Here is a 27,813-nt window from a genome sequence, read left to right as displayed (position 1 = left end):
TACTTATTTTTGCGTCACGCTTGTACTTTCATTTTCTGTCAAGCCGAAGGTACAAATGTAATTCAATATTGTCATTATTCATTTGTTCATTTATGATTATATAATAAGAAATGTGTATGATGATGTTATATGTTTGTTCACATTATCCCTTATGTTTTACATGCTTCATCCGCCCTTGATATGTTTATATATAAATATGTTGAGATGATGAAGGTATGTCCTTCATGGCTTTCGTCCGAAAATCATTATATCTTTAGAGAAATAATGTTCCGAAGGACGAAGAGCATTAACAAATAACTTGTTTTTATGTTGCCTTGTTCTTAATTTATATCATTTGAGAATAAGTCCCCAACACCAGTAATCCACCGTTGTTCGACCCTCATCATAAACATGATCAAACAATAACAATTATGTAGGTCTAACTGAAAGGCTGGGCCAATCGTGCCCAAGCCCGATACCTAATAATTTCGGTGTCTCTGAAGCTCCAACTTCGCTAGCGGCACAACCTTCCTGACCCTGTGGTTCGCTCCTGGCATACTTACTTATCACCTCCTCCTTGTCTCTTTGTCTCGCTGCTCTCCCGCTCCTCGATGTATTTATAAAAGTATTACACATTTATATGTCAATATAAGATTAGTGTTATGGTTATATTTTGTTAAATTGATTTGATGTTTATCGTTTGTACTTATGTTTTATACTATTTTTTAACTTCTATAGCAGATAAGGATCGAATATAAAATGCACCATTTGAGTGAAATTTTGCCAAAAAAAAGGACGAGGAGAAACTCCAGGAGAAAAAAAAAACATTCACCTGCTCCCTCTCTTCTCCCCTTCGTCCAGGGGCTAGATCTGACACCCCTCCCACCCAACCTTGCTTCGCTCCCGCGCCTCCCAGATCCGATCTTCCCATGCCTCACTTCCGCTGATCCCACTGCCGCCGCGGACCGCCGCGATGGCGTCGCGCCCGCCTCTCCGCACCACCTCCGTCGCCTCCGTCTCATCCTCCACCGAGTCCCCCACCTCCACCGGCCCCCCCGGCGGCGTCCCGCAGTCCATCACCGCGCTCCTCAACAACCCGCTCCCCTCCGCCGCCGCCTCCTCGTACTCCTGGTTGTCCTGGCCGCCTCCCACCATCACGCTACCCGATGCGGCTCCACCACCGCCGTCGCATCCCTGCGAGGTCACTCGCGCCGACTTCGCGCCCTACCTTGCCGCTGTCTCCGACCCCTTCGCGCGCTTCGCCGACATCCGCCTCCACGCCAGCGCCGAGCTCGCCGCCGCCTCTGACGCCGAGGGCGCCCCAGCGGTCTCCTCTGGCCTCGCCGCCTGCCTCCGCGAGGTGCCCGCGCTCTTCTTCAAGGAGGACTTCGCGCTCGAGGACGGGCCCACCTTCCAGGTCGCCTGCCCGCTCGATGATGAAGCGCTGCAGGAGCGCCTCGGACAGCACCTTGACGTCGTTGAAGCCCACCTTGTGCGGGAGATAGCGCTCCGGTCCGAGTCCTTCTACGAAGCGCAGGGCCGGCTGCGCGGGCTTGATGGGGAGATAGTCACGACTGTAGGGAGGATCCGCGAGCTCAGAGAGGTGGTCCGGGTTCTCACGGGGGACCTCGTCGGGGCAGCGAGGCAGGTGCAAGAGCTCAATGCTACCCGAGGCAACCTTGTGACGCTGCAGCAGAAGCTAACTGTCATCCTGTATGTCAGCCAGGCGCTTACCGCGCTCAAGCTGGTGAGTGCATTTACCAGACAACTTTGTTTCTCCTTGTATCTTGCTTGTTGACCATAATGTAGTTGTCCAAAATGATTTGGATATATTCACTACACCATATATTCTCACGGGCTATTACAAATGTGAATAACAAATGTAGCCTAACATGGAACTACACTGTGGTATATTTGGAACTTGTTATATGAGAAAAACTTAGAGATTAGATATTTTTTTGTTGATGGACCATTGCCACACCTCGTAATGGAAAGAACACGTCCACCATTTGCTTATCTGTAGGCATCTAGCTGTTAATGCTTATTAAAAGCCTATCATGGCTTTGTTCAAGGTAGTTGATCTTGTGTATGTGCCTTATAATCCCATGACTGCTCAAATTTTCAATACAAAGGGGCCTGATATGCTGCTTGCATTTGCATTGCCACCTTGGAACACTGTAAAAATAGCGATGGGCAAATGCATTCTTGGGCCCAGTGCAAACAATGATACTACATTCTGCTAGCAAAACTGGACATCATCATTATCATCCATGCCAGTAAAATCACTAGTATGTGAATATGAGATCTTGCAGAGATATTTTTTGGATTAGCAATCCTGTCGTTCCATGCCTAAAACTGTTTAGACTTGGGCTGCAACAAGGAAAGTTGCTTTCGTACTAAATCTTGTAATTTTGATGTGACAAACCTATTTTGTCTGCTTTCATTTGTTAATCTTGTTCTACATTTGCAGCTTGTCGCAGCAGCAGATTGTGCTGGTGCCCTCGATGTCATTGATAACTTGCAAAATCTGCTAGTAAGTTACCCAGCTCGTTTACTATGATCTGATACAATGTACTGTTGACACATCAACAATTGGGCATTCCCAATGAATCAAACTATCTAATTATTTTAATTGCCATATGCCTACAAATACTTTATCTTCCGTGGCCACTATCTTAGAAACGTGCAACATACGTAAGTAACGTAACTTACACTATGACAGTCCATGAACTTTTGTTCTTGTCAATCAGGATACTGATGAACTTGCTGGGCTTTATTGCTTTTGGCATATTCGAGATCAGCTGGGAACATCACTAGATTCAGTGAACAGGTATTTTCTGATTAAATAACATAAATTTGAATACTCAACAGATGCATAGTTTTAACATAGAAACAAGAGCTTTTAGATCACATGAGTATTTGCAGGCTACTCTTGATGTGGAAACATGTGTGATTTCTGACTGAAACGCTGGGAATATTCTCTAGCCATAGAGATAAGCTAGCTTGTTTTTAGGAAGGGCCAATAATTGTTCCCTTTTTGTAATCATTCCACCCTTTTCCTTTCCTAGAACTGTGGTTTATTTGACTGAACTTTTATATGTTGGATTGCTAAATAGATTTAGCATTTTAGTATGTGCATCATGTCTAAGCTCTTGATTCATACACCCTTCTTTTAAATAGAAAATCCGGACAACAAATTTGGATGAGTTATTGTGGTCAGATATATCAAGTGAATTGGGTGACCATATTACTTCATAATTATCCAGCAAATCAATTATCTACTGGACATTGAAATTCTAGAAAAATAAACTGTATTCTGAATATTAATATTAGGACCTTGAATTTTGTTCTGTTTGGCCACTAGAAAAGTGATACCATTCATTCATGCCTTCTAAGTTCTATCATTAGTTAATTGCTGTTTAACTTGGTAATATTCATCCCTGTAGCATTCTTTCAGCAGAATTTGTGCATGCTGCTGTTCCTGATGGAAAAGCTGTAGATGTTATGATTTTATCAACTGTGAAAAGAAAGGCTTCCAGCCCATTGAATGGGACGGACCATGAGGTGTGTGCATTTCGAATCTTGCAGTTGTATATAACTCAAGTTGGTCTATGGTTTACTGGATTGCAGATGCGCTGATTGTAAGAAAACATGACACTATGTTTAAGCTGTTCGTTTTGACCTATTAGGCCGAGGGGCTGAGTATATATAGGGCAGAATACTGCCATCATGACAGGGAGTCCAACTATCTTGACTGGCTCCTATTCTAACTCTGCTATCTTTGGGACAGATCAAACTTGATCCTATCCTATCTTAACTGGCTCCTATTCTAACTCTGCTATCTTTGGGACAGATCAAACTTGATCCTATCCTATCTTCAATCAGAGTCGCTTAAGGTCTTCCTCTATTACCAACAGTGTGGACCCCTAATCTGGTATGGCCGTAGCTTGATATACAAGCACATTCTATTCTAACATCCCCTCTCAATCATAACTTGCACAAATTAAGATTGTCTTTAAATGAAGCCAACTTTTGCATAGTCAGTGCCTTGGTTAAGCCCTTTGCAACTTGATCTTTTGTAACTATGATTCTGACCTTCAAAAGTCTAAAATGAAAATCGATCTCAACATGCTTCATATAACTATGAAACATTGGATTTGCTGTAAGTTAGGTTGCTTCAACATTATCACACCAAATCCTTTTTTTTATCGAGCGCAGGAGAACTGCGCTCCATAATATATTAAGAAGAGAGGACAAGGGCCTGAAGAAAGCCCAGAAACAAAAATTCTCCTTACGGAGACCACACACAGGCATACACAAAAGGATCCATAAACACACTCAATACTACAACAGCCTATATGCTGGCATGAAAAAAGGATAGACCTTTGGTTCCCGCAAACTCCCAACTTTTTCTTTCCTCTTCTGTCTGCTCAAGGAGAAGAGAAAGGTTTGGAGCTTCACCATCAAATACCGCTCTATTTCGGTGTTTCCAGATCATCCAGGCTCCCAGGATGATTAGAGAGTCCAGTCCTTTGCAAATTATTCCATTAACTCCAGCAGAAACCCTATCCCACCAATCCAAAAAGGAAGCAGCACCAGGTTGTGGAGCTAAGCTGTGTAACCGAAACCTCCTTAGCAGCTTATACCAGAACTCTCTCGCAAAAACACAGGACACAAGCAGGTGATTCAGATCCTCAGGCTCTTGATCGCATAGGAGACAGGCCGGAGGATGATTCAAACCCCTTTTTGCCAATCTATCTGCAGTCCAACATGTGTTCTGGGCCACCAGCTATATGAAGAAGCGACACTTGGGTGGTGCCCAGGATTTCCAAATCCTTTGATACTGTGCAAAGGCGCAAGACCTGAGGAAGAGGCTCTTGTATGCTGACTTTGCAGAATGTACGCCATCAGGTGCTGGACTGAAAATGTGCATATATTCAGAATCTGGTTGTAGCTCAAAATCAACCAGAGAGTTCCAAAGGTGCAAATAATCTATTAAGACTGACAGTAAGAGCCCCTGTATTGTCTGCCACCCATCTCTTGTTCAGAAGAGCTTCTTGCACAGTTCTTCTTCTAGTTATTCTCTTTGGGATTAAACTAAACAAACTTGGAGCAATATCTGAGACACTTTTCTTGTTAATCCACCTATCTGTCCAGAACATTGTGTTTGCCCCATTTCCCACCTCAGTAATCAGAACTTTAGAAAAGAAAGATCTAGCTTTACTTGGAACCTGAATGGGAAGACCTGCCCATGGGTGCCCTGGGTCAGTTTTCTGCAACCATAACCATCTCATTCGGAGAGCCCAACAAAGGTGTGGGAGACTAGAGATTCCCAAGCCTCCCAAATTCAAGGGCCGGCACACCTTTCCCCAAGCAACCAAGCAGTGACCTCCTTTTGCTTCTTTTCTACCTCTCCATAAGAACCATTTTTTTATTTTATCAATTGCATCTAAAGCCCATTTGGGGGAATCAATTGCCATTACTGTATAAACAGCCATACCAGTAAGGACATGCTGCACTAGAATTCTTCTACCAACCTTATTCATCAAATCAGCTTTCCAGTTTGGGAGCTGGTCAGCTATTTTTTCTATAATGGGCTGGAAATGCTGCTTGGATAGTTTATGCAGGGAAAGAGGGAGACCCAAATATTTGCAGGCAAAGGAAGCAACCTCACATGGCAGCCTGCTCTGAACCTCTAAAATAATCTCTTCTGCACATCTGATTGGGTACACGCTAGACTTCTGAGCGTCCTTGCAATAGGAGGACAAGAAACCTTCAGCTTTTGTAAAAGGGACTGCACCCACATCAATTCTGCACTGGCGTTAGCTATAGTTTTATATTTAAGTTTAGTACTTGACCTTGTGGGCTGCTTGCGAGCACACCAAGACACCAAATTCTTACTAAGATATACTGCAAAACCTCCTATAGAGCGCCTATCATCAATATCACCAGCTCAATCTGCATCATAAAAGACACTGACTCACAAGCATAAAAGGAGACTTTACAATTTTTAGACTATGTTCAAGAGTAAACTTGACATATTTGAGAATTCTCTTCACAATGCTCCAATGATGAGTGGCAGGTGCATGCAAAAACTGACACACCTTATTGACTGACAACTTTAAATCAAGTCGTGTCAGAGTCAAGTACTATAAGACACCCACAATGCTCCTGTACCTTGTTGTATCTTTTGGCTCTAGCAACTCTTCACCAATCCTCAATTTTGGTTTGCAATTCAGCATTCCAACTCTGCCGAGCAAATGTGAAGCATACTTCGTCTGAGACAAATGAATACTATCATCAATTGTCTGAACCTCAATGCCACGAAAGTAGTGCAGCTGCCCTAGATCTTTCAATGCAAAATGAACACTCAAGTCTCTGAGCATAGCATCAATAGCATCTTGTGAAGAGCTAGCAACAATAATGTCATCAACATAAACCAAGAGAAATATAGTAACATCTTCCTTGCTGTAAAAGAACAGGGAAGTGTCTGCCTTTGAAGCCTGAGGAACATGCAAGTCATTACTGAGATGCAAGGTTTTCAAGGGTATTAATAACATCATGACCAATGTTGGTTGTGATGATCTAGTCCGTGCCCTTGTATTTGTTCTAGACCGTCAGCTTGTCCAGATTAGACGTGATGTGATAAGTCGCAACCATGTTGATGTATCAGTTCGTGTCGACACCATAGCCATGCGTGGCCGCAGCAATAGTCTTGGTGTCGAAGGAGTAGCTTTCATCGAAGTTGTACCAGCAATCTAGGGCAACATGCCCTACTTTGCCATAGACTTGGAAGATCTTGTTAGTGCGTCGGGCTTGTGGGCGTCCATTAGACGAGGAGAAAGGCACACCTTGATGGCCACGACCACCAGGAGGACCACCACGCCCTCTACCTCGGCCACGGTTATGGTCACAGTTGTTGCCTCTGTGCCCTTGACCAACAACATAAGCAGAAGCTTGATGATCTCCACGAAGTAGATCCATATTAGTGTGAAAGCTGAGAAGTTGGCAGGTGGCTTCAGCTGCGATGATTTGCTCAACATAGGCCACCAGAGCAGAGACCACCGGGTTGCACTCTTCATCAAGTATCGCCAGGATGTTCGAGACGAGTTCTTCATCTATGTTCTTCTTTGTAGATGCCATCTCATATGTAAGAGACTTCATCTTGCTTACATATTCTAGTATAATCATGTTACTTTTTCTGGTTGTTAGGGCGATCCTCATGTTCACAGTCCTTGCCCTAGACTGCGATACATATGTCTTTGGAGCTTAAACCACACCTCTTGGGGGTTCTCAGTAGGTTGAAACTTGACTCATGACTTCTCGAGCCATGAAGGTCATGAGGAAGCCGAGGACTTGCTGCTCAAGTGCCATGTAACGGGTATACTTTGAATTGGGTTCCCTTGACAAATCGTTGCCTTTCTTGCTGTTGATCTTCTCTCTTGGTGGAACAGCCGAGCCATCGAGGTACCCTAGAGCTGCCCACCCCTGAGTATAGGTAGAACTTGCGCCTTCGGGCCTTCCGCAACGCAAAGTTGTTCTTGGTAACAGATTGCCCTAGGAGGGGCGTTGGCACAACAGAGTTTGAGGTAGACACCATGGGGACTTGTTGTTGCTGTCGGCTAGGGTTCTAGAGGGCTCTGATTACCATGTAAGAAAACACGACACCAGGTTTAAGTTGTTCATCTTGACCTATTAAGCCAAGGGGGGTCGAGTATTTATAGGCCAGAATACTGCCATTGGATTACAACATGACAGGGAGTCCAACTTGGGTACAACTACCTTAATTGACTCCTATTCTAACTCTACTATCTCTGGGACAGATCAAACCTGATTGTGTCCTATCTTTAATCAGAGTCAGTTAAGGGGTCTTCCTCTATTATAGAACAATCATGTGGACCCCTGATCTGATATGACTGTAGTCTGATATACAAGCACATTCTATTCTAGCACTGATGTCTTGTATTTGCCACAATATTTTATAGTGATATTATTGTGTAAATAGCCTGTTTGACACTTTGCATGTATCCTCTTTAGGTTATATTTTAATATATTTGCCAATTGAAGTTGAGAATACTGATGTTGTATTTAGTGATTCTGTCAGCATACTATTTTTGTTAAAATTTATTTTGAGAACAATAGATTCATGACATAGCATGCTTTTTAAACCATCTCTTGAGAGGTTCTTTAAAATGGGAAATTGAACTAACCAAAAGTTATTTCTTCCTTTTCCTACTTATCTTGTAGTTCCTTGAGCTGAAAGGCTAAAGTTTTGTCTTCAACATGTGCCCAGTAGAAGCAAATAAAATCATGTGGTATTAGATGATTTCCAATTTTTCATACTACATCATTTATCATACACTATAACTACCATGGACATTTACAAGTACTTTTGATCAATATTATCAAATCGTCTAATCAATCCTAGTCACCGTGGCACCGATCAGCCTGACAAAGCACAATTTATCATGACTAATCGTAGTGCATAGTTGATCGCCATGGCACCGATCAGCCTGACTAATCGCGGTTAGTCGGGCAACTTGATAACATTGCTTTTGATGTTTTCCAATGTGCAATGAACTCCAAACAATCACGTCTACTAAAAATAAAAATCTGTTATTGCTTAACAATGCCAGTAACTTCTAATGTATCACACTATGGAACTAATAGATTTGTGCCCGCCTTTTGTTTTATTCTCTTTCAATGTCTTTACCATTGTACTGCAGGGTAATGTAGATGAGGAGGAAAGTTTTATTCTCAGGGATCGACTCCTCCCCCTCATTATTTGCCTACTGAGGACGGTTAGTTCTATCATTGTCTTACATTCTAATTACCTTTTTTTTGTCAAGGCCTGGGGCAATTGCAGATGACTAGATGAGTCCTTGTCTAACATGTTTATTCGTACGAGACATCTCTTTGCTACTTTCTTTTTTAAAAATTTACTCCGGCATACAGAATTCTTGTTCCTTGGTATATGGATGACTATAAGCATTTTCTAGACTTGTTTATATTTTCAAGAGGTACATAAAAATATGTTTTCTGAAGAATATACAGTTCATGGCCAGGAAAGTTGTTTGAACTTTGTACATTACATCATGAAAGGAGTCACAATCAGATTTTAACTGCCCATTCTAGTCAAAAACTAATCTGCTGTTTTGGGAAAAATATATGAATCTGTAGAAACATATATAGGCCTGTTTGACACAACTTATTTTATAACTTCACAATCTAAGTAGGAGCTGTACCAAACAGGGCGCTTCTGCAGCAGCTTATGAGTTCAGCTGATTCTCAGAATGAACCAAAAGCAGACCACAAGTAGAAGCTGCTTTTCACCAGCTTCTCAGATAAGCTGCTTTTCCAACAAGCAGCATTTGTGCCAAACAGAGCTATAAAAACTAGAATATTGAAATTGAATGAATGATAATTGATGAGGCTCACTTTTTGTTACTGAGAGTCTGTTCATTTTGATAATTTCTGTATTGGGTTAGGGATTCAGATGGAGGCATGATCTGAACAAAGTGAGTGTTCATACAACATGATTTTGGTGGTTTCTAGGGCCATAGCATAATATTTGGGTTTAACACAATCTCACAATCAACACTTGGATTTGTTCATATCATTCCTATAGTTTACCATAACTTTTTCTGACAATTATGACAATTCCATTTTTTGTGGTGGGCAAAATGCCTGCCACATCTGAGGCAAACTTTTGCACTGAAACGATTCAGTGGTAGATAGCCCAGTGATGAAAAACTCTAGCATGCCATGGGAAGAGCTGGACAATTCACTTATATTATATTCCAACACCCCCCTCACGTCGAGCCTCCCTTGGGCCTCAGACGTGTAATAGGAGTAAACAACAATTATTTTATTTTAATTGCGCAGCTGGTTGTATTTTCTTGCTTAAAGTTTAACAAACTATAGTGATGAACGAAGCATGTCTGATTTTATTTATAACTTGTGAGATGAGACACGAGGCTAAGTCGTCCAGTAATAGTATATCTTCTCAAAAGTTAGTTGGACAGAAAGTGAAGCTGTCTCTTTAAAATTTTATGTCATACTTTACGTCACTGATGTAATTAGCAGAAACTAGTTAGTGTAGTGAATGTGATGTTTATCGGTTATAAAAATTACATATAAGTGCAGTTTGAATGATTAAAGGTCACACAACTGAACAGATGAGTTCAGGTTGTACTATATAAATTGTTTATGTGAATGTATATTGCTAGAAGTTTAGTATCAAGGCGACTAATACCGCTATACTTAGGGGTGTTTGGTTTTGGGACGAGAATGATTGCAAGTCGTCCGGCTATTGCGATTAGTCAGGCTGGTCACCTGTTAACAGCCGATTAGCTGGACGACTCGATTAGGGAGCCTGGTTATCCAGATCATCCGATTAGTCGACGATAAGGGCGATCAGTCGCCCGCTTTTCCAGTTTCTGGTCGTTAGCGCTAGGATTTTTGTGTTGGCTACAGGACCAATGTTTTTGGCCCATCTATAGGAACATTAAGTTCCACCTGTCCTCTCCTCTGCCGAAATCCTAAGGTTGCCTAAAGCCCTAAACCCTAAGGCAGGGCTGCAAGGCTGAGAGAGATAAAGAATTGGAGAAGATGGGATGTCAGGTTCAGGTCAGACACAACTCACAATAAAGCAGTCTATTGATTGGTATATACTGTATGTTTGTATATACCTATATAAGTATAGCTACTAGTATAAAAGGTCTAGGACGACCAGGGACCGACTAGGGGTCGACTAATCGCCCTGGTTGTCGCATGGTTGGTTCGACCAGGCGATCAGGCGACTTGAAATATTGAGAGGGATGTGATGGATCCATCCAGTTTTATGGGATAGGATGGTTCCATCTCTGCATTTGGTTGAGGGGATGGGGACGTTGTGTTTTGCGTTTCATATGAGGGACGCGAAGGGAGATGTTATAGGACATCCGTTAAACAATTCATTAGGTTTACCCTAGATGTCAAGTTCCTAGGCCATCTTCCTCTTCAATACCCACTGAGTCGGCATGCCAACTTCCCGATCGGTGTCCACCTTTGCGCACCGTCCATGGCCTTGTCACCGCCTCCCTCTCCTGCTTGCCTGCACATCAATGTGGCCATACCCAACACAATGCCACCGCCACCGCCACCTCCCAATGTGTCTGCTAGCCCCGGGCCTGCACTCTCACTCGGCGTGTCTGTTGCCACAGCACCCACCTGATGCAACAGCCACCGCCTTGTCCACCAGCAGCGTCAGCCTTCACCCAGCCTCCTCCTCTCTAGCGCTGCCCGTCAACGCCTGCCCTCACACAGGCATGTCCGTGGCCATCCACCGGCGGAGGTCTAACCTTGACCTTTGCCTTGTGGCTGCCCCGCCCCTACCGGCACCTGGAAGAGAGAAGTGGTAAGTAGAGGGGATCAGCGTCTGGGATGACGTCATGACGAGCACATGCCTCTCTTTTGGAGAGGAAGGAGTATCCTTGTGTCTAGAGGAATATTCCTCTCCGGGGATGACTCCATCCCAGTGTCCCAAGTGGGATATCCCACTTCATGCCTGGCCCACCCCAGAACCAAATACAACCATATAATATTTATGTATGTGGAAGCAATGAGGATATGGTGATTTGTTTTAAAATTTTCAGGACAAACTTCCTGCTGTTCTCAGAATTTACCGGGATACACTTATAACTGTTATGAAAGCTTCAATCAAAACCACAGTAGGAGAGTTACTCCCAGTTTTAACTGCCAGACCAATAGATTCTGACTCAGTAACTGGAGACAGAGCTACCGATGCTGATGGTATTATTTGCACCCAGTCACTATCTCTTTTCTGAGTTTTTCATTTTTTATGTTAACCTTTCTATGCCTGTTGACCTTTTAACGTACTGCAGCTGGAGGCCAGTCCTTAGCAAATAAGTTGCGGAGTCTTTCATCTGAAGGATTTGTTCAACTTTTATCTGCCATTTTCAGGATAGTACAGGTAAATTAACTCTTAATAAGAATTCCATTTTCCTATTTTGGGAGTTGGGACAAAGATCCTAGGAAAATTTGATCCTGGGTAAATTAGCTCTTGTGTTCAGGGATAAAGTATACTTGGATAAGCCCTGCACTGTTTTTATCCCTTATTGAGGTTTACTTGGTTCAGCTAAGCAATCTTTATGTTGCCCTCTATAGCCTATGTCCTGATTGTTTAATTTGTTTTCATGACATGTGATTTTGTATTAAATGGGTGCACATCAAATACAAATTGGCCACTAGGTACCATATGTTAGTTACCCCCCCCCCCCCCCCCCCCAAACACACACACACAATAATGGCTTCGACATCTTTATGATTTCAGGTACATTTACAGCAAGCAGCTGAAGTGAAAAGAATAGTTGAGTGGGTCATGGGAAACCTTGATGGAACGTTAGGTGTTGATGCTAGTAATCCTACGTTACAACATGGTGGTACAGTTATTCCTGATACCCAAGAAAATGACTCTTCAAGAGGCTCTAATACTCTTACACGGAGTACTTCCAAGATCCCATTTGTCCAAGGAAAAACAAATGATTTTTCCATTATAAATTCGTTAAAGAATGTTCGGTAAGTTAAGCTGCAACTTGCCCTCTATTGTCTATTCCATGTGAAGATGCAAATTATAAGCTCTATTGTCTATTCCATGTGAAGATGCAAATTATAAGTTCATTTCTGATGTCACGGTATGCCTGTGATCAGTTACTATAGCAGATTATCACAATTTATCATTTCATGCAGGGCTGATGTCTTGAGAGAGAACACTGAAGCAGTTTTCGCGGCTTGTGATGCTGCCCATGGACGGTGGGCTAAGCTGCTAGGTGTTCGTTCTGCTTTACATCCCAGGTTAAGGCTTCAAGAATTCTTGATCATCTACAACATAACAGAAGAATTTATAGCTGCTACAGAAAAGGTTACGTCTTGTTTGGATTAAATACACAAAATCATTTGCATTTATTGCATATAAGCAAGTTATATGTTATCTTAGCCTCTTATTCTTGTAGATTGGAGGCAGGTTGGGTTACAACATTCGTGGAATCCTACATCAACAATCGAAGCAATTCGTTGATTATCAGCATAATGTTCGGGTCAGTAAAACAATGTTGCAGTTATGTCGTTGAACGGTTGAAGTTAAACCCTATTATTCAAATTTCACCTATTTGATTAGAAACTTCCAAAACAATTATTGACCATCATTATTGAATGGAAAAAAATCACTTAACTTTCCCTCAGTTATGGATGACTGGTTGTCCATCAAGTTGAATACAGCACGGATGCTCAATTTGATTATTATACCCATTTTTACATTATCAATAGTTGATCTTTACTTTGAAATACCCCCCTCCATTTTGAATTACAAGTTGTTCTAACTTTTATAGATACATAAATTTTGTTAAATTGTTATGCATCTAGATATACACTATGTCTAGATACTAGCTTTTATTATGTATCTAGAAAAGCTAGAATGACATAATTTGGAACGAAGGGAACTATTTTTTAGATCAAAATGGTGGTGGAATAATATATTTCAATTAATGAAGTTCATCTTCTCTGGCTGTTCAAAAGTCAAATCATGTGAGTTTTGGATTATCCAAGGCCCTTGATAGTTAAGACTAGCTAAACTAAATTGTGTTTCCCTTTCCCCTAATTTTTGAAACTAAAAACTTTCATTATTTTTTTAAGATGACAAAAATCAAGGCAGTTCTAGATCAAGAGACGTGGGTTGCTGTGGATGTTCCTGAAGAGTTTCAAGCAATCGTTCTTTCACTTTCATCCACTTATTCTTCTGTTAATGGCATGGAGATGCCTAGCACTGATGATAACTCAAAGTTTAGTGATCATCGGTCTACAAGTCAAGAACCGACATATTCAGCTAAAAATATTGCTGATAATGGCAAAGTAACATCCGGGACTGGTGAAAACAAGGTTGAATTCACTTCACAGACTGAAAATAATGTTGCCGGGAATCTAAAGTCCACCTTGCAAACGATTGTACATGGAGGTGTTGGCTATCATATGGTAAACTGGTTAGTCATCTATATTTACCTTTCAATAATTCGATATTTAGTCTCTACTTATGAACTTTGCGCTGCTGAAATGAAATGTGTTTGACTGTTGGGTAGCTATCAGTCTGTATTCTGTAAATTTAGTTTAAATAAATAGTAGTATTTGTTACAGGCATGTATTTATTGATTTGTTCTCGTTATTTTGAGTTCACTGTTCTAAGTTGTTTCTTTAATATAAAAATATTTTCTTCTTGGAGGTTAGGCTGTGGTAGTATCCTTGGAGTAGTTATCGACTCCTTTATGTATTTTCTGTTTTGGCCACCGTAAGGTGGCTTCTTTATTTCTTGTACTGGTCTGTTTTGGAACTCATCTATTCTTAGGGCCTGTTTGGTTCATTTAGTCAAGGGACTAAAGTTTAGTCGAGGGACTAAAGTTTAGTCCCTGCCCTGTTTGGTTGCAGAGACTATAAATATATTCAGAACACATTAAATGACTCATGAGAAGACTAAAATGTCCTTTAACATTGTCCCGCCATCAGCGCAACTGAAATAATTGAGACGCAAAAGGTGGAATTAATATGGTTTAGTCCCTTTTAGTCACACCGTTTGGCTATTTAGGGACTAAATGAGACTAAAATGGAGGGACTAATCTCAAACCAAACGGGGCCTTAATATAATGATGCACAGCTCTCCTGTGCATTTTAGGAAAAATATTTTCTTCTTTTGGAACCCATGCCTCTCTCTAACAATGCTTTATTGGTTTTGCAGTGGTTTAATACTGTTGAAGATGTTATCCGAATACGTTGACATCAGTAAATGTTTACCATCACTATCTTTGGAGGTGGTCCAACGTGTTGTGGAAATATTAAAGCTTTTCAACACTAGGACTTGCCAACTTGTTCTCGGTGCAGGAGCCATGCAGGTATATCAGCATGCCATTTCAGTTATTAAGAATGCCTCTTTATTTCATTGGCAACTGTATACAAATGTTTAATGTGATTTTCACTTGACGTGAGTAATGTCTGCATTTTTTAAACAACCTGAGGTGCATACACTGAATCACATGCATCACTGCATGGAACAACTAGTTGCAAAATAAGCTGTTCCTATTTGGACACTATTTTAATCAATTTTTATTTATTTTTCAGTACAGCCAATACCAACCTCAAGAGCTTTTTGATTTAGAAGCTCAGTTTTCTTCCTTGCAATACTCCTAATTTACTGACCTTTTTATTTCTGTTTTGCTTCTCAGGTGTCTGGACTTAAATCAATTACGTCCAAACATTTAGCTTTGGCGAGTCAAATCATTAGTTTTATGCATTCTTTAATTCCAGGTAACCATTTATTTTAATCTTCTACAAATTACCATTTCTACATTCTTGGAGTACTTCAGGATGCTTAGCTACTGGAGTTCTAAAGACCATGTGTTTTTCATACAAGTCTACTGCCTAACCAATTAAATTTTTTTAGCACAGTATGTCCAAACTGTAATTACCCCACGAGTTTGTCATGATTTTTCTTTTGCTGCACTGAATTGCTGATGCTAGGAACCAAACATGCACTGTATTGATTTGCTATTTTTGGATCCTACTTCCATAAAATTTTGAAGTACTAATGTCCATACTCTATAGCTACAAGACACAGACCCAAGGAGAACTAAGTCTCATACAAAACTGAGAAATGACCACACGTGCTCATAGCTTCATATTAATCACATGGTACAATTGAGTCTCTTACATATTAAAGAGTTCAAACACTAATAACTAGTACTAGCTACAATCTTGTATACAAAAATGATGGCAGGCCAACTCGAGTGATGGGATATATGCTGTGAAATGCAGTGAGTGACCATGATATATTTTCTTTCCAGTTTTTATAAGTTTTCCTTGAAACTGCAGATATCAGGCGAGTACTTTTCCTGAAAATACCTGAAGCGCGCAAACATCTGTTAATGTCTGAGCTGGATAGAGTAGCTCAGGTGCAATTCCAATTTTTTATATTGGCATTTGAGTCACAGCGATTCATGAGTCTTGAGTGCAACTATCCTTTCTTGTCCTTTCACGAATGCATTTTCATAGAAGTTTTTTAAATGAAATAACAGGACTACAAGATCCATCGAGATGAAATTCACAACAAACTTGTCCAGATAATGAGAGAGAGGTTGCTTGCAAATCTTAGAAAATTACCCCAAATTGTGGAAGGCTGGAATGGCCCAGAGGATAATGACGTGCAGCCGAGTCAATTTGCTAAAGCTGTTACAAAGGTACTAATGTTTACCTGATTACCTATGGAAATTTATCTTGTTTTATTTAGTTACAAATGACGATGGCCTCTCCACCTCCCGCCTCTGCCCCCTCTCCCCCTTGCCCCAACCCCTTCCCTCCCACCTCCACCCACCACCACCCTAGTAAGTCCCCATATCGCCCCTAGGAGTTCCTTTGCACCCCACGTTGGCCGCTTGAAGTCCCAACGCTGGAGTGATGCTAGCCAGTTTCATCTCATGACGACTCTTGGCGGGCGCCTTCTTCATACAAGGAGGCTCTGCTAGCCTGCGCTACGCGTTTTGCGACCCCTGCTGCGACGTCGAGCGAGAAGCCTGTCAGCTCGGTGAAGGCGGTGGCTGCCTCTCAGCCTAAGGTGCATGGTCGATGGGCTGCCCCTTGGCTTGAAGACGACAACTGGCAAGTGGTGTGACATAAGAGGTCTCGCGGTGATCAGTTTCCTCGTCGAGGGTCGTCTATGGATCTCCAGGGAAAGTGCTTCAACTGCTTCTCCTCCACTCACTTTGCTGCGGTCTGCCACCGGCCCTCGCGCTGCTTCAAGTGTCTCAAGCTCGGACACTAGGCTGCCTGGTATCCTGTCTTTCTTGAGGGAGAAAGAAGACAATGTGGCAACATTTGAAGACACAAGACGCGAAGAAGTCTCTGTGGCAGCGCCTGTCAGTGCAGCGTGTTGCCTCGACAGTGCCTGCTGACTGTGCTGACTTCCGAAGACGACGATTGGTGTGGGTTAGGATCATCAAGCCAGAGGATCCGACGATGGAGGAACATCCCCCCAGGAGTGCTGCTGAAGGCTAGTATCAGAGAAGCCTTCACAACAAAAGAGAAGACGATCTAAGCGTGGGAAAGGATCAATGAAGCTAGCAGCCGGCCTTGGGTATGCGTCACCATCCTCGTCCGATGGAATTCAAGCTCCAACGCTTGTTTTGACGCCCACACCGCTGCCTGGAGGTCTGGAGGAGCTGAACCATATTTCAAAGACTTCCTGTGTCTTGGAGGTCAATGATGAGATGGCGCGTGAAGAGGTATCACTCCGGAGAGCCCTTCTTGTTATGGTTGTGGGAACCAGACCTAAAGTGCTTGATTTTGAGGTGCTTGAAGAAGTAGCTCGCAACTTCGATGTGGAGATTGAGGATATGAAAATTCACCAAGCTATGCTAGAAGATTTTCTTTTAATCCTACCTGATGAAGCTACGACAACAAGGGTGCTCAATAATGGCAAGGTTTTCAAAGGGACTCGCTTCAACTTCTTGTTCAAGAGGTGGTCAAGATTTTCTCATGCTTCATCTTCGACCATGTCCAGGTTGGTGGATATATGGTGTGTTTGGTTTGTAGAGTCACCTAATGATTCATGAGGTGATGCATCATGAGTTCATCCCATAAATTTTGGTGGAATCAACTCATTCCTCATGTATATACTAATTATTAGCTTATGAGGAATGAGGTAGTGATGGATCAACTCATTCTATTCTACAAACCAAATAAAAAAAGTGAGGAGTGAGAAGATGGACCACCTCGTTCCTCAATCCAAACACACCAATAGAGATCATTGGGGTCTCGGAACATGCTTGGTCTCGCTCTATGACTGAGAGTATCTTAAGTGATTCCTGTTCGATCACCGAAGTGCACCCTGATACTTTGCAAAAGAAAGACTATTCTTTGTTTTTAGTTAAAGCCTGGTGCGTTGATCCAGAGAAACTTCAGCGAGATATGGATCTGCATATTATTGAGCCGGGTTCACAGATGTTTGAGAAGAGATGTCTCACATACAAGCTTCTTGTGGGAATTATACAGGTTGTTTCACAAATCCCACCAGCTCATTAGTGAAGCGACGAACCGAGAGAAGGGGATGAGACCTGGAGCAACAAGGATGTCGTTAAGGTGGAATGGTCCCGGAAGAATCGATGCACCTACTGAGGTGACCAGGAGAGTGGAACTATTGCCCACAATGATAGAGGGAGGATGTGAAGGATGTGGTGGGTGGGAGTGGGATAACGAGCTAGTGGTGGGAGTGGTATGGAAGGAGGCTCCGGAGTCGACCACCCAGTCGGTGGGAGAGGGAGAGGATGGTGAAGCCACGGGGTGCGCAGAAAGAGCCAGGGGAGGAGCTCATGGCGTGATCGAAGGCCACGGGGGTGCCCCGGACAAGCTGTCCGTCGTGAAGGAGGCCGCGCAAGGAATGAGACCTGGGACGGGAGCCGCGACGGAAGGAGGAGTCCCCGGAGGCGAAGCCAGAGGGGCGGAGGATGGTGAGACCCCGGTGGGTGCGGCCGCGCCGCTGGGGAGGGTGGCTGCTGCAGGAACGGCGAGGGTGGAACGACAGGTGTGCTGTCGCTGTTATTGCACAGTGAGGGCAGCGGGGAGGACGTCGGGGCGGGCCCAATGCCAGAGATGAGAGAGGCCCTGTTCCCGGCAAGCTCGCTGCGAGCAGGGGCAGTGCAGGTGGGCACCGCGCCCGTGGCCCCGGGAGGACCCAATACAGAGGGGAAGATGTCATCGGCGGCCTGAAGACCGGCGACCACCGTGGAGAAGTGGAGAGCCACGTCGTGGCTGTCCGTGGGGAAGAGGTGGTCTGCGCGTGCGTCGATGCCGGAATTGAAGATGGAGGCGGCCGTGGCTTGCCCAGCAGCGGCGTCGGTCTCCATGGCCACCACAGCGAGGTGGGGACGGCGGCGGATGGGACCCAGCTGGGGGCGCGACCGACAAGGGGCGTAGCCGCTGGGGCGGGATGCAGGCGGAGGAGCGCGGCCGCCGGGGGCGCGACCAGCAGGGGGAGAGGCGCGGCCATCGAGGGGGGGCAAGGGTGGCGGGCGACAATTGTGAGGGTTGGAGAGCCGGTGGGGAGTCCAGCGCGTGGGGGAGGAGCGCCGACGAAGAGGGTGTACGCCAGGCGGAGGGGCACATCAGCGAGATAGAAGCTGCGGGGACCGAGCAGGCGGCGGCGTTGGCAAGGGAGCACGCCCAGAGGGGTGTAGCCGCGTGGGCTCAGGCCAGCGGTGGCCCGACCAGGGACACAGGGGTGGCGGATGGTGGTGGGTAGGGAGGAGAGAAAAAAGGGAAAACCTAGCTCTGGTACCAAGTTGGAGGAAAAACCCTAACTGGGTTGGGAGTGCATATATATAGGCTGAGTAATTGAGCCAAGCCCATTACACTTAAGGTATACAAGTAATTACACAGGGACTAGCCCCGAAACCCTAACAGTACTTTGCAATTGACATGACAACATCGTAGTTTTGGCCAGCTCTAAAAATGCCATAGTTTTACAAATTACAATGTTGTTTAAATACAACATTCTAAACCATGGTTTTTAGGCAAGAGCTAAACTTGGGTTGGAGTGGAGTTTTAAATACTTAAAAAATACCATGGTTTTAGTTTTCAGGATTACAACCAAACACCTCATTGCATAAAATACTATAGTATTCCTAAACCATGGTATTTCTTAGAAACTATAAAAATATTTTGTTTCCAAACAGACCCTTAACGATAGTGGGGTTGTTTTATTTATCTTATATGTAGTCTTTTTTGTGTGTGTGTTTCTGACCTTGCCTAGCAGGGTCTATATTGTAAGGCTTCCCCCCCCCTCTCTAATATATAAAGATGTGCAGCTCTCTTGCGTGTTCGAGGGAAAAAGTTTAGGATTTTAGGTGTTTACTTTCTTGAGTAAATTGTTCTGAGATTTGTATGCAAATTATTTGCAGGAAGTTACCTATTTGCATCGCATTCTTTCCCAAACATTGCTTGAGGTTGAGGTGCAAACAATATTCAGGTAAAATATTTTCACTTCTAACCACTTCGTTCCTTTTGTATGTATATCAGGCCTCAGAGGGAAAAAATATGGCCTGATTATTCCAAAAATACCATAGGTTTGCAGAACATGACTTGGAAAAATACTTAACCTTGCAATGATTAAAATATCAAAAATCTTTTACACGAGAACACAAATTGTGAGATATCATTGTTTTTCCACCTGTCTTACCATCTCCGGTAATCAGTGGTGCCATAATTTCCATCCATTTGGAGAATTGCAAGGTTCTCATCTCAGGTAGAAATATCCCCAACATGTCATGACCTGTACATAGTTCATTAGCTTCCTCATGATACCTAGAACATGGCTCAGAAAATTATTTAAATCAAATATTGCAATAGTAATACATGAGAAACCAATTTAATATTTCTTTTTTTCATCTCTCCTGCGTGTGACTAACCTGAGAATTGACAGTCTATCTGACAGTCCCTAAGGACTATTATATATATATAGGCAGTGGGCCTGGGCCTAATGGGCCTTAACACCCCTCAAACTCAAGGTGGAAATGGAGGATCTGAAGCTTTGAGTTTGATCAAGTGAAACTGATGTTGTGCTCTTGTTTGTGCTTTGGTGAAGAAATCTGCCAACTGAGATTCTGAGGGCACATATTTAAGATCAATAGTCTTCTGCTGACAATGACATCGAGTAAAGGATGCATCGACACCAATGTGTTTAGTAAGTTCATGCTTCACTGGATCATGAGAAATCTGTAGCACTCATATTATCACATAACAAAGGTGTAGGAGTGTCACAAGAGACCAAGATCATTCAAGAGCCAGCGCAACCAAATAATTTCAGCAGTGGTAGTAGCAAGAGCCCGGAGCTCGGCTTCAGCACTAGAACGAGATATGGCCGCTTGCTTCTTGGATTTCCAGGCAATAGGTGAGGATCCAAGAAGAATACAATAACCTGTAGTAGAAGAACGATCAACAGAATCACTTGCCCATGTGGCATCGGAATATGCATGAAGCTGAAGTGGGCTATCAGAGGCATAGAGTAAACATCTTGATCTTGTCCCGCGTAAGTATCTAAGCACACGAAGCAAATGACCATAATGAACTGAGGTCGGTGTGGATACAAATTGGCTCAAAATATGAATAGCATGAGCAATATCAGGTCTGGTGATGGTGAGATACACAAGGCTACCCACAATATGGCGATATCGAGTTGGGTCTGCTAGTGGTGTACCATCCTTCGGACGAAGTTGTAAATGAATATCCATTGGTGTCACAACTGTGCGTGTATCAGTAAGTCCAGAGCGATCAAGAAGATCTTGTATATATTTGGACTGAGATAGGTAAAATCCTTTTGGAGTATGCTGAACTTCAATGCCCAAGAAATAGCTAAGACGACCCAAATCAGACATCTGAAATTCCTTACTAAGATGCTTCTTGACATGAGAAATATGGTCTGAGTTGTCACCTGTAATCAGCATATCATCCACATATAATAAAAGTAAGGTGCGGCCTTTTGGAGAGACATGAACAAACAAAGCAGGATCTGCGCGACGAAGACGACAAACATGCCCTGCGGGGGTATTAACCCCCGGAGGAGGATGCATATAAACTTCTTCATGTAGATCACCATTGAGAAAAGCATTCTTGACATCCATCTGGGAGATAGTCCAAGAGGATGAGGCTGCAACTGCAATCAAGGTTCGTACAGTGGTCATATGGGCAACTGGTGCAAAAGTCTCATCATAGTCAAGTCCTTGAGTCTGTTGGAAACCACGAGCCACAAGACGAGCTTTATACCTCTCAATAGAACCATCTGATTTTGTCTTAACTTTGAAGACCCATTTACAAGTGATAGGAACAACATGCGAGGGTAAAGGAACTATATCCCATGTGCCAGTGCGTTCAAGAGCAGCAAATTCATCAATCATAGCAAGCTGCCACTCAAGAATCCTAGAAGCCTCCTGATAAGTAGTTGGTTCAACAATTGCCACACCAGCACGTGGAAAACCATAGCGATCTGGAGGTTCAATGGTATCACGGTCACGAAGACGATATCCCTGATTAAAAACATCATTAGACTCAGTATTGTTAGTACAAGAATCAGGTACAGGATCAGTATCAGGACCAGCCGTAGGAATAGAGCAGGAACGACGAATGTAGGTTTGGGTGATAGGTGGTTTGGAAGAGTAAGATGGCGTGGAGATGGAAGGTGGTGTTATGGGAATAAGAACATCAGGTGTGGATGTGGAAGATGATGGTTCAGATGAAAAATCAGGAATGGAAGGAAGACACATGAAAGAAGTGGATTCTGTGGGATAATAGGATGGGTGAGTGGACTTGTTGTAAAAAAAGGGCGATTTTCATTGAAACTCACATCTCTAGATATTCGAATACGACGATTAGATGGATCATAACAACGATAACCTTTGTGTTCATGACTGTATCCAAGAAAGACACACTTGACAGATTGAGCAGTCAATTTAGTCCGTTCACGTGGGGGTAACAGGACATAACATAGACAACCAAACACACGAAAAATACCAGATAAAAATTCACCACTAGAATCAGAACGAAATTTTTTAATAGTGGCAGAAAACTGGGTGTGAATCATGCGAGAAAAAGACTTGTAAATAGAAGGCAATTCTGAGCGGCGTTTCATGAAGTAAATCCAAGTATAACGAGAATGATCATCAATAAAAATGACATAATATTTATGACCACCTTTAGAAACAAAAGGAGCTGGACCCCAAGCATCAGAGTGAATAAGATCAAAAGGTTTAGCAGAATGGGAATCACTAGTAAAGTATGGAAATTGTATTTGTTTGCCAAGATGACAACTTTTACAATGAAAACTAGACTCAACATGTGTAGGACCTAAACATCCTAACTTTATTAGAGTAGACAGACGAGACCAACATAAGTGACCAAGACGATGATGCCACTGGGCAAACGACAGCGTGGGACCGGAAGCGGCAAGCACACGAGCTGTAGAGGCATGGTAGGAAGGAAGACGCAATGTGTCCAAGATGTAGAGGCGAGGTGAAGATTTACGGCGACGGCCAGTCCCAATCACATCCCCTGTGTGTCGATCTTGTACAAAACAAGATGAGTCATCAAATCCAACAAAGCAATTGTGATCGGTAATTTGACCAACTGATAGAAAATCCATGGATAATTCAGGAACAAAGAAAATATTTGGGACAATAAAATTTGAATTGGAAAGAGAACCCTTGTGGGTGACATGACATAATGTACCATCAGCAGTCTGAACAGAAGTACCCTCAGTGACAGGTGCAGTAGAAGCCAGCCGTGATTGATCAGATGTCACATGAAATGAAGCTCCAGAGTCAAGAACCCAAGTAAATGACAAATCACTAGAAGATGAAGTAGCAGCAACAACAACTGAGCCTCTAGGAGATGGTCCTGTACCACGGCCACGAGTAGCACGACGGACACGAAAATCAGCCAGCTTCTCTGGATACTTAGTAAAGCAGTATTCAGACCGATGAGTGGTCTTTTTACAATGCTCACAAGGCTGAAAGGAGGTGCTCCTGGACTTCTGAGCAGTGGCCAATACACTGTGCGAACTCACACCAGTAATAGAAGACATGGACTTAAGACGAGTCTCTTCAGCAAGTAATTCGGACAACGCCTGAGCCATGGTGAGAGTATCAGAAGTGTGTAGTAACCTTGCACGAAGAGAATCAAATTCGGGTCGAACGCCCATAACAAATCTGTAGGTAAAGAACTTCTCAATGAACTTATGGGCTGGGCAAGGCACAATTGTACAAGCAGGCACCATGGAGGTTAAAGCACTCATAAGACGATCAAAAGCTGAATAGTATTCATCAATGGACATATCATGTTGCTCAATGATATGAGTTTGCTGCATAAGGGTATGTAAAAGAGCCCCACTGTCCTGAACAAACCGATCCTTCAGATGAGACCAGATAGCCCTAGCAGTGGTGAATTTGGACAGAGTCATAATCATAGTTGGTTTAGTGCTATTGACCATTGCAGCCATTACTTTGCCATCATTGATTTGCCAAGTCTTGATTGCAGCTGCGTTGCTTCTATCAGCTGCTAAAACTGGAGAATCATCAGTTAAATGGAATAGTAAACCATGACCTCTTAATGCAGTTTGAACACAAAAGGCCCACTCTGGGTAATTCTGCCCATCAAGCACAATATTGACAACAATAGCATTGGGCGTCATATTGAAGAGCAGGAAAAGGACAGAAGTATAACGGATCTGAGAAAGACTTGCTCGATGGTACCAAAACCCCTGGTTGCAGTTGATGCACAGCGGATACGTCGCTGCAGACCGGCGCGAGCTGGAGATCTGATGCGTAGACGAACCCAGCAGATCTGGGCGCGAAGAAGTAGGTGCAGATGGTTGCCCGGACAGCGAGTCGACGTAGGAGAAGAACGCAGACGTGGCAGACGTCGCGGACGGCGACGGAGAAGGCTGCGACGTCCCTGGGGAGCCAGAAGACGGCACTGCAGACGCGCAGACAGCTGCGACACCGGCGGCGTCCCTGGAGAGGCAGACGGTCTTCTGGCAAGCCAGAAGACGGTTGCGGACGCGCAGACAGCTGCGCGCAGACGGCCGCGACACCGGCGGCGGGCTGCGGACGCGCGGACGGCGCCCGACGGACGAGGTGGACGACGCTCGGCGGATGAGGCAGACAGCCGTGACACCGGCGGCAAGCTGCGGATGGCTGCCGGCGGATGAGGCAAACAGTGCGCAGACGGCGGACGGTCGAGGCACAGACGACGACGGACGCGCAGACAGGCGGCGGACGAGGTCAGGAGGGCCGCGACGGCGGCAGGCTGCCGGCGCGCAGACGGCGGACGGCCGAGGCACAGACGACGGCGGACGAGGCAGGAGAGGGTAGGGGAGGGCCGCGACGGCGGCGGACGAGGCAGGAGAGGATAGGGGAGGGCCGCGACGGCGGGGGGAACCGCGACGGTGGCTGGGAGGAAAGCCGCGCGGCAGAAAAAAAATCCTAATCTAAACCTCCTCTATACCATGTGACTAACCTGAGAATTGACAGTCTATCTGGCACCTAATGGGCCTTAACACCGCGTACCGTAATTTTGTCACTACAAAAATCAGTCTGTATATTCAGTTGTATGTATGCTGCATTGTAATTAATTGGCTAGAAGTTATACTTGTTTTCCATTACTTTTTGATGTATTTATGTAGAATGGTTTATTGTAAGTTGTCTACAGGCAGCTGATTTATTTTTACTCTTGTGCAATCAGGCAAGTGGTTCAAATATTCCATTCACATATTACAGAAGCATTTTCAAAATTGGAAGTCAATACTCCTCTGGCAAAGAATAGGTATGCTGCTTAATTTGTGCATTCCTTTTAGCAAGGAAAACAAAAAGGATCGAGACTGTTGCATTCTCATTTTCTTAAAACATCTTTTTTTTCTTGCATCTTTTTAATCTATATGCTATTTTTTGTGACCCAGATTATGCCGAGATGTTCAGCATATTCTTGCATGCATCCGGAAGTTGCCAGCTGAGAACTTCAGTTCAGAAACTATTCCAAATTATGGTCTTCTTGATGAATTCTTGGCTGAGAACTTTGGGACAAAAGTTGGTGAATGATTGTGCACTAGGAACTGACTCATGTCTACAAATGTTCAATGGTGGAATATCGAATATATGTTAGATGTGAAGTGCTCCAAGATGTTGCCGATTTTTGGCGTGAACTCTGTGCAGGTACTGTTTTGGCTATTTCTTCTGATTGTTGCCTTCTTTCTTCATAGGCAATTTTAGGTTTTTTTCTTGTCACTGATGTTAATATCTTCATTTATTTACAAATGCATTCTTATTGTGTATTTCATTGTAATAAATAGAGCAATTTGTTGCGCACCACATCATATATCATTGGGGTTGGTTGTTGAATCAGTCCAACTGTGCATTCTGGTTTAGATACTAATTATTATTATTGAAACAGTTAAGTTTCAGAAATATGGGCCATCAGATGAGCTACTAGTAGTGAATTTGTACGGTATGTATTTTGAATTAACATAGATAATGGATACTAATGGTCTGATGAATGTTAAGATACACAGGGAACACTCTAGTAGTGGGTGAGTAGCAATATAAAAACACAAGTACTCCTTCATTTGTCATGTTTCATGGTGGAAGCTTAAGTAGTAAGGCACTAATAGAGTGGTAGATAGAGTGATTATGATCCAGTCCAACTAAAAAATGATTCTACTTTCCTCTGCTGTTGCCTAGGTGGTTGGAGTCTAGCACCTAGCGGTTTTCAAAACACTGACTACAAGCAAAACAAATTCTTCGATGCAGGTGTTGCTGTGCGGGGTTGTGAAAAAAAAATCAGCTCCTCTGATGTCAACAAAGTAACATGTGCTAATCTTAGCACTTCCCAAGATGAAATTTTGGCTCCACACTTTGCCATTTCAGGCCATTTTTTGTTTTGTTTTGTTACAATAGCAATTTGGTTCCCGTTGGGAAGCTGATATCGGTTAGATGCTGGTATAGAAGAAATCTGAGTTTTGGCAGCACGACCTATTTTTGCATGGTGCTTCTGCTTCATGCTGTTAGGTCCATTGTATCGAATATGCCGTTGAGATGGCACCCCCATGTATTTTATTCCTGTAATGTTTGTAATTATTCTTCCTGGTGCGAAAACAATCAATTGTTAAATGCTAGTATAGACAGAACGTTCCGTTTCAAATTATAAGTCCATCTGGTTCTTTCTAGATATACAGTAAAAGTTATTTGCCTAGATGCATACTAAAATCTATGCATTTGAAAGGCAGAACGACTTGCAATTTGAAATTAGAAATGGAGAAAGTATTAAATAAAAGGATCATGTCTGTTTATCTTCCGTTCTGCCATCCATCTGCCCCACTCCTAGTGAGAAGCAAAAACTAACGTTGGTGAATTATTCTGTGCGTGTCACAACTTCACATTATTCTTCCTCGTGTGAGTATAATCAATTGTTAAATGCTAGTCTAGTATGTTTAAGCTATATCTATGTAGGCATGCCATCTATATATCTGATATTAACATGGATCAATAGTCATTTTATTCTTCTTATTTGGATAATTCTATGGTTGATCAATAGATTACACTAATAAGTTTTTTTGGTATGTACTAAATCATGGTACTGTGTTGCTATCATATCAGTGAGATGGTAAATTATTTACTAATATAGTATTTATAACTAAGTAAACCTATTAATTATCATGTTGTATAGCTATCTAGCTAGTGGCTGAAGTGCCAAACACTTGAATTCTATGAATCATGTATTGTGTACTGTCTCTAATCTCTTAGAGCCTTGGAAATATATTGGTCTTAGTCAAATATCCCGACTTCCACATATTTTTATGGTATAAATCATGCATATTTTAATATTTTTTTATAAATCCGCTATTTGCTATAGCCGCGCAATAGCCTTATAGCCTTAAAAAATGATGCCTCTACTTTACCTAGCTCGCTATTTTAAACCTTGTTTATATGTTGAGATGTAATTTGTTTTTAGACTAAATTCTCGGGTAGTTGAGCCTTGAGGCTGGTTTCCACATACCCAAAAAGAACGAAATTTTTAAGAGTAAGTCTACCTATCTTTATTGACTACATGATGATATCAACATTTTAAAAATCTCTATCTATTAAATTACCAGTTTCAACGGTCATCTTGCATCACCCTTCCTGTTTAATACAAAAATAAAGGAAAAATTATATATAAATATAAATTGGGTTTGAACCTTGGTTGTTGGCTCCTCTTTTA

General features: G+C 42.9%; 1 protein-coding gene across 3 annotated transcripts; it reads left to right on the top strand.

Annotated features, from left to right (window-relative positions):
• Window positions 1-631: 631 nt before the first annotated feature.
• On the top strand, window positions 632-26,783 carry LOC103646811 (vacuolar protein sorting-associated protein 54, chloroplastic). 3 transcript variants are annotated; one of them, XM_020548379.3, is made up of 20 exons: window positions 777-1,726; window positions 2,450-2,512; window positions 2,730-2,809; window positions 3,426-3,543; window positions 8,706-8,780; window positions 11,616-11,772; window positions 11,865-11,953; window positions 12,314-12,558; window positions 12,730-12,901; window positions 12,993-13,076; window positions 13,672-14,015; window positions 14,762-14,915; window positions 15,246-15,327; window positions 15,892-15,971; window positions 16,095-16,256; window positions 19,971-20,038; window positions 25,303-25,383; window positions 25,517-25,769; window positions 26,008-26,061; window positions 26,364-26,783. In XM_020548379.3, exons 1-18 carry the CDS (start codon window positions 953-955, stop codon window positions 25,653-25,655), a joined length of 2,967 nt encoding a protein of 988 aa, XP_020403968.1. In that variant the 5' UTR covers window positions 777-952; the 3' UTR covers window positions 25,656-25,769; window positions 26,008-26,061; window positions 26,364-26,783. The 3 variants fall into 3 exon arrangements, with proteins under 3 accessions (XP_020403967.1, XP_020403968.1, XP_020403969.1); XM_020548378.2 differs by lacking the exon at window positions 26,008-26,061 and having other exon boundaries at window positions 632-1,726; window positions 26,364-26,781; XM_020548380.3 differs by lacking the exon at window positions 26,008-26,061 and having other exon boundaries at window positions 26,295-26,733.
• Window positions 26,784-27,813: the final 1,030 nt, after the last annotated feature.

This window comes from Zea mays, chromosome 2 (genome assembly GCF_902167145.1).
Source record: "Zea mays cultivar B73 chromosome 2, Zm-B73-REFERENCE-NAM-5.0, whole genome shotgun sequence".
Taxonomy (NCBI): Eukaryota; Viridiplantae; Streptophyta; class Magnoliopsida; order Poales; family Poaceae; genus Zea; species Zea mays.
This window is presented reverse-complemented; position numbering and strand designations above follow the sequence as displayed.

What these genes read in the sequence shown, in the direction of transcription:
- LOC103646811 (XM_020548379.3), top strand. Translation starts at nt 953, where the DNA reads ATGGCGTCGCGCCCGCCTCTCCGCACCACCTCCGTCGCCTCCGTCTCA. An exon ending in TTATAGCTGCTACAGAAAAG is followed by an intron (nt 12,902 to 12,992) that starts GTTACGTCTTGT and finishes TTATTCTTGTAG; the next exon opens with ATTGGAGGCAGGTTGGGTTA. An exon ending in GAGGTGCAAACAATATTCAG is followed by an intron (nt 20,039 to 25,302) that starts GTAAAATATTTT and finishes TTGTGCAATCAG; the next exon opens with GCAAGTGGTTCAAATATTCC.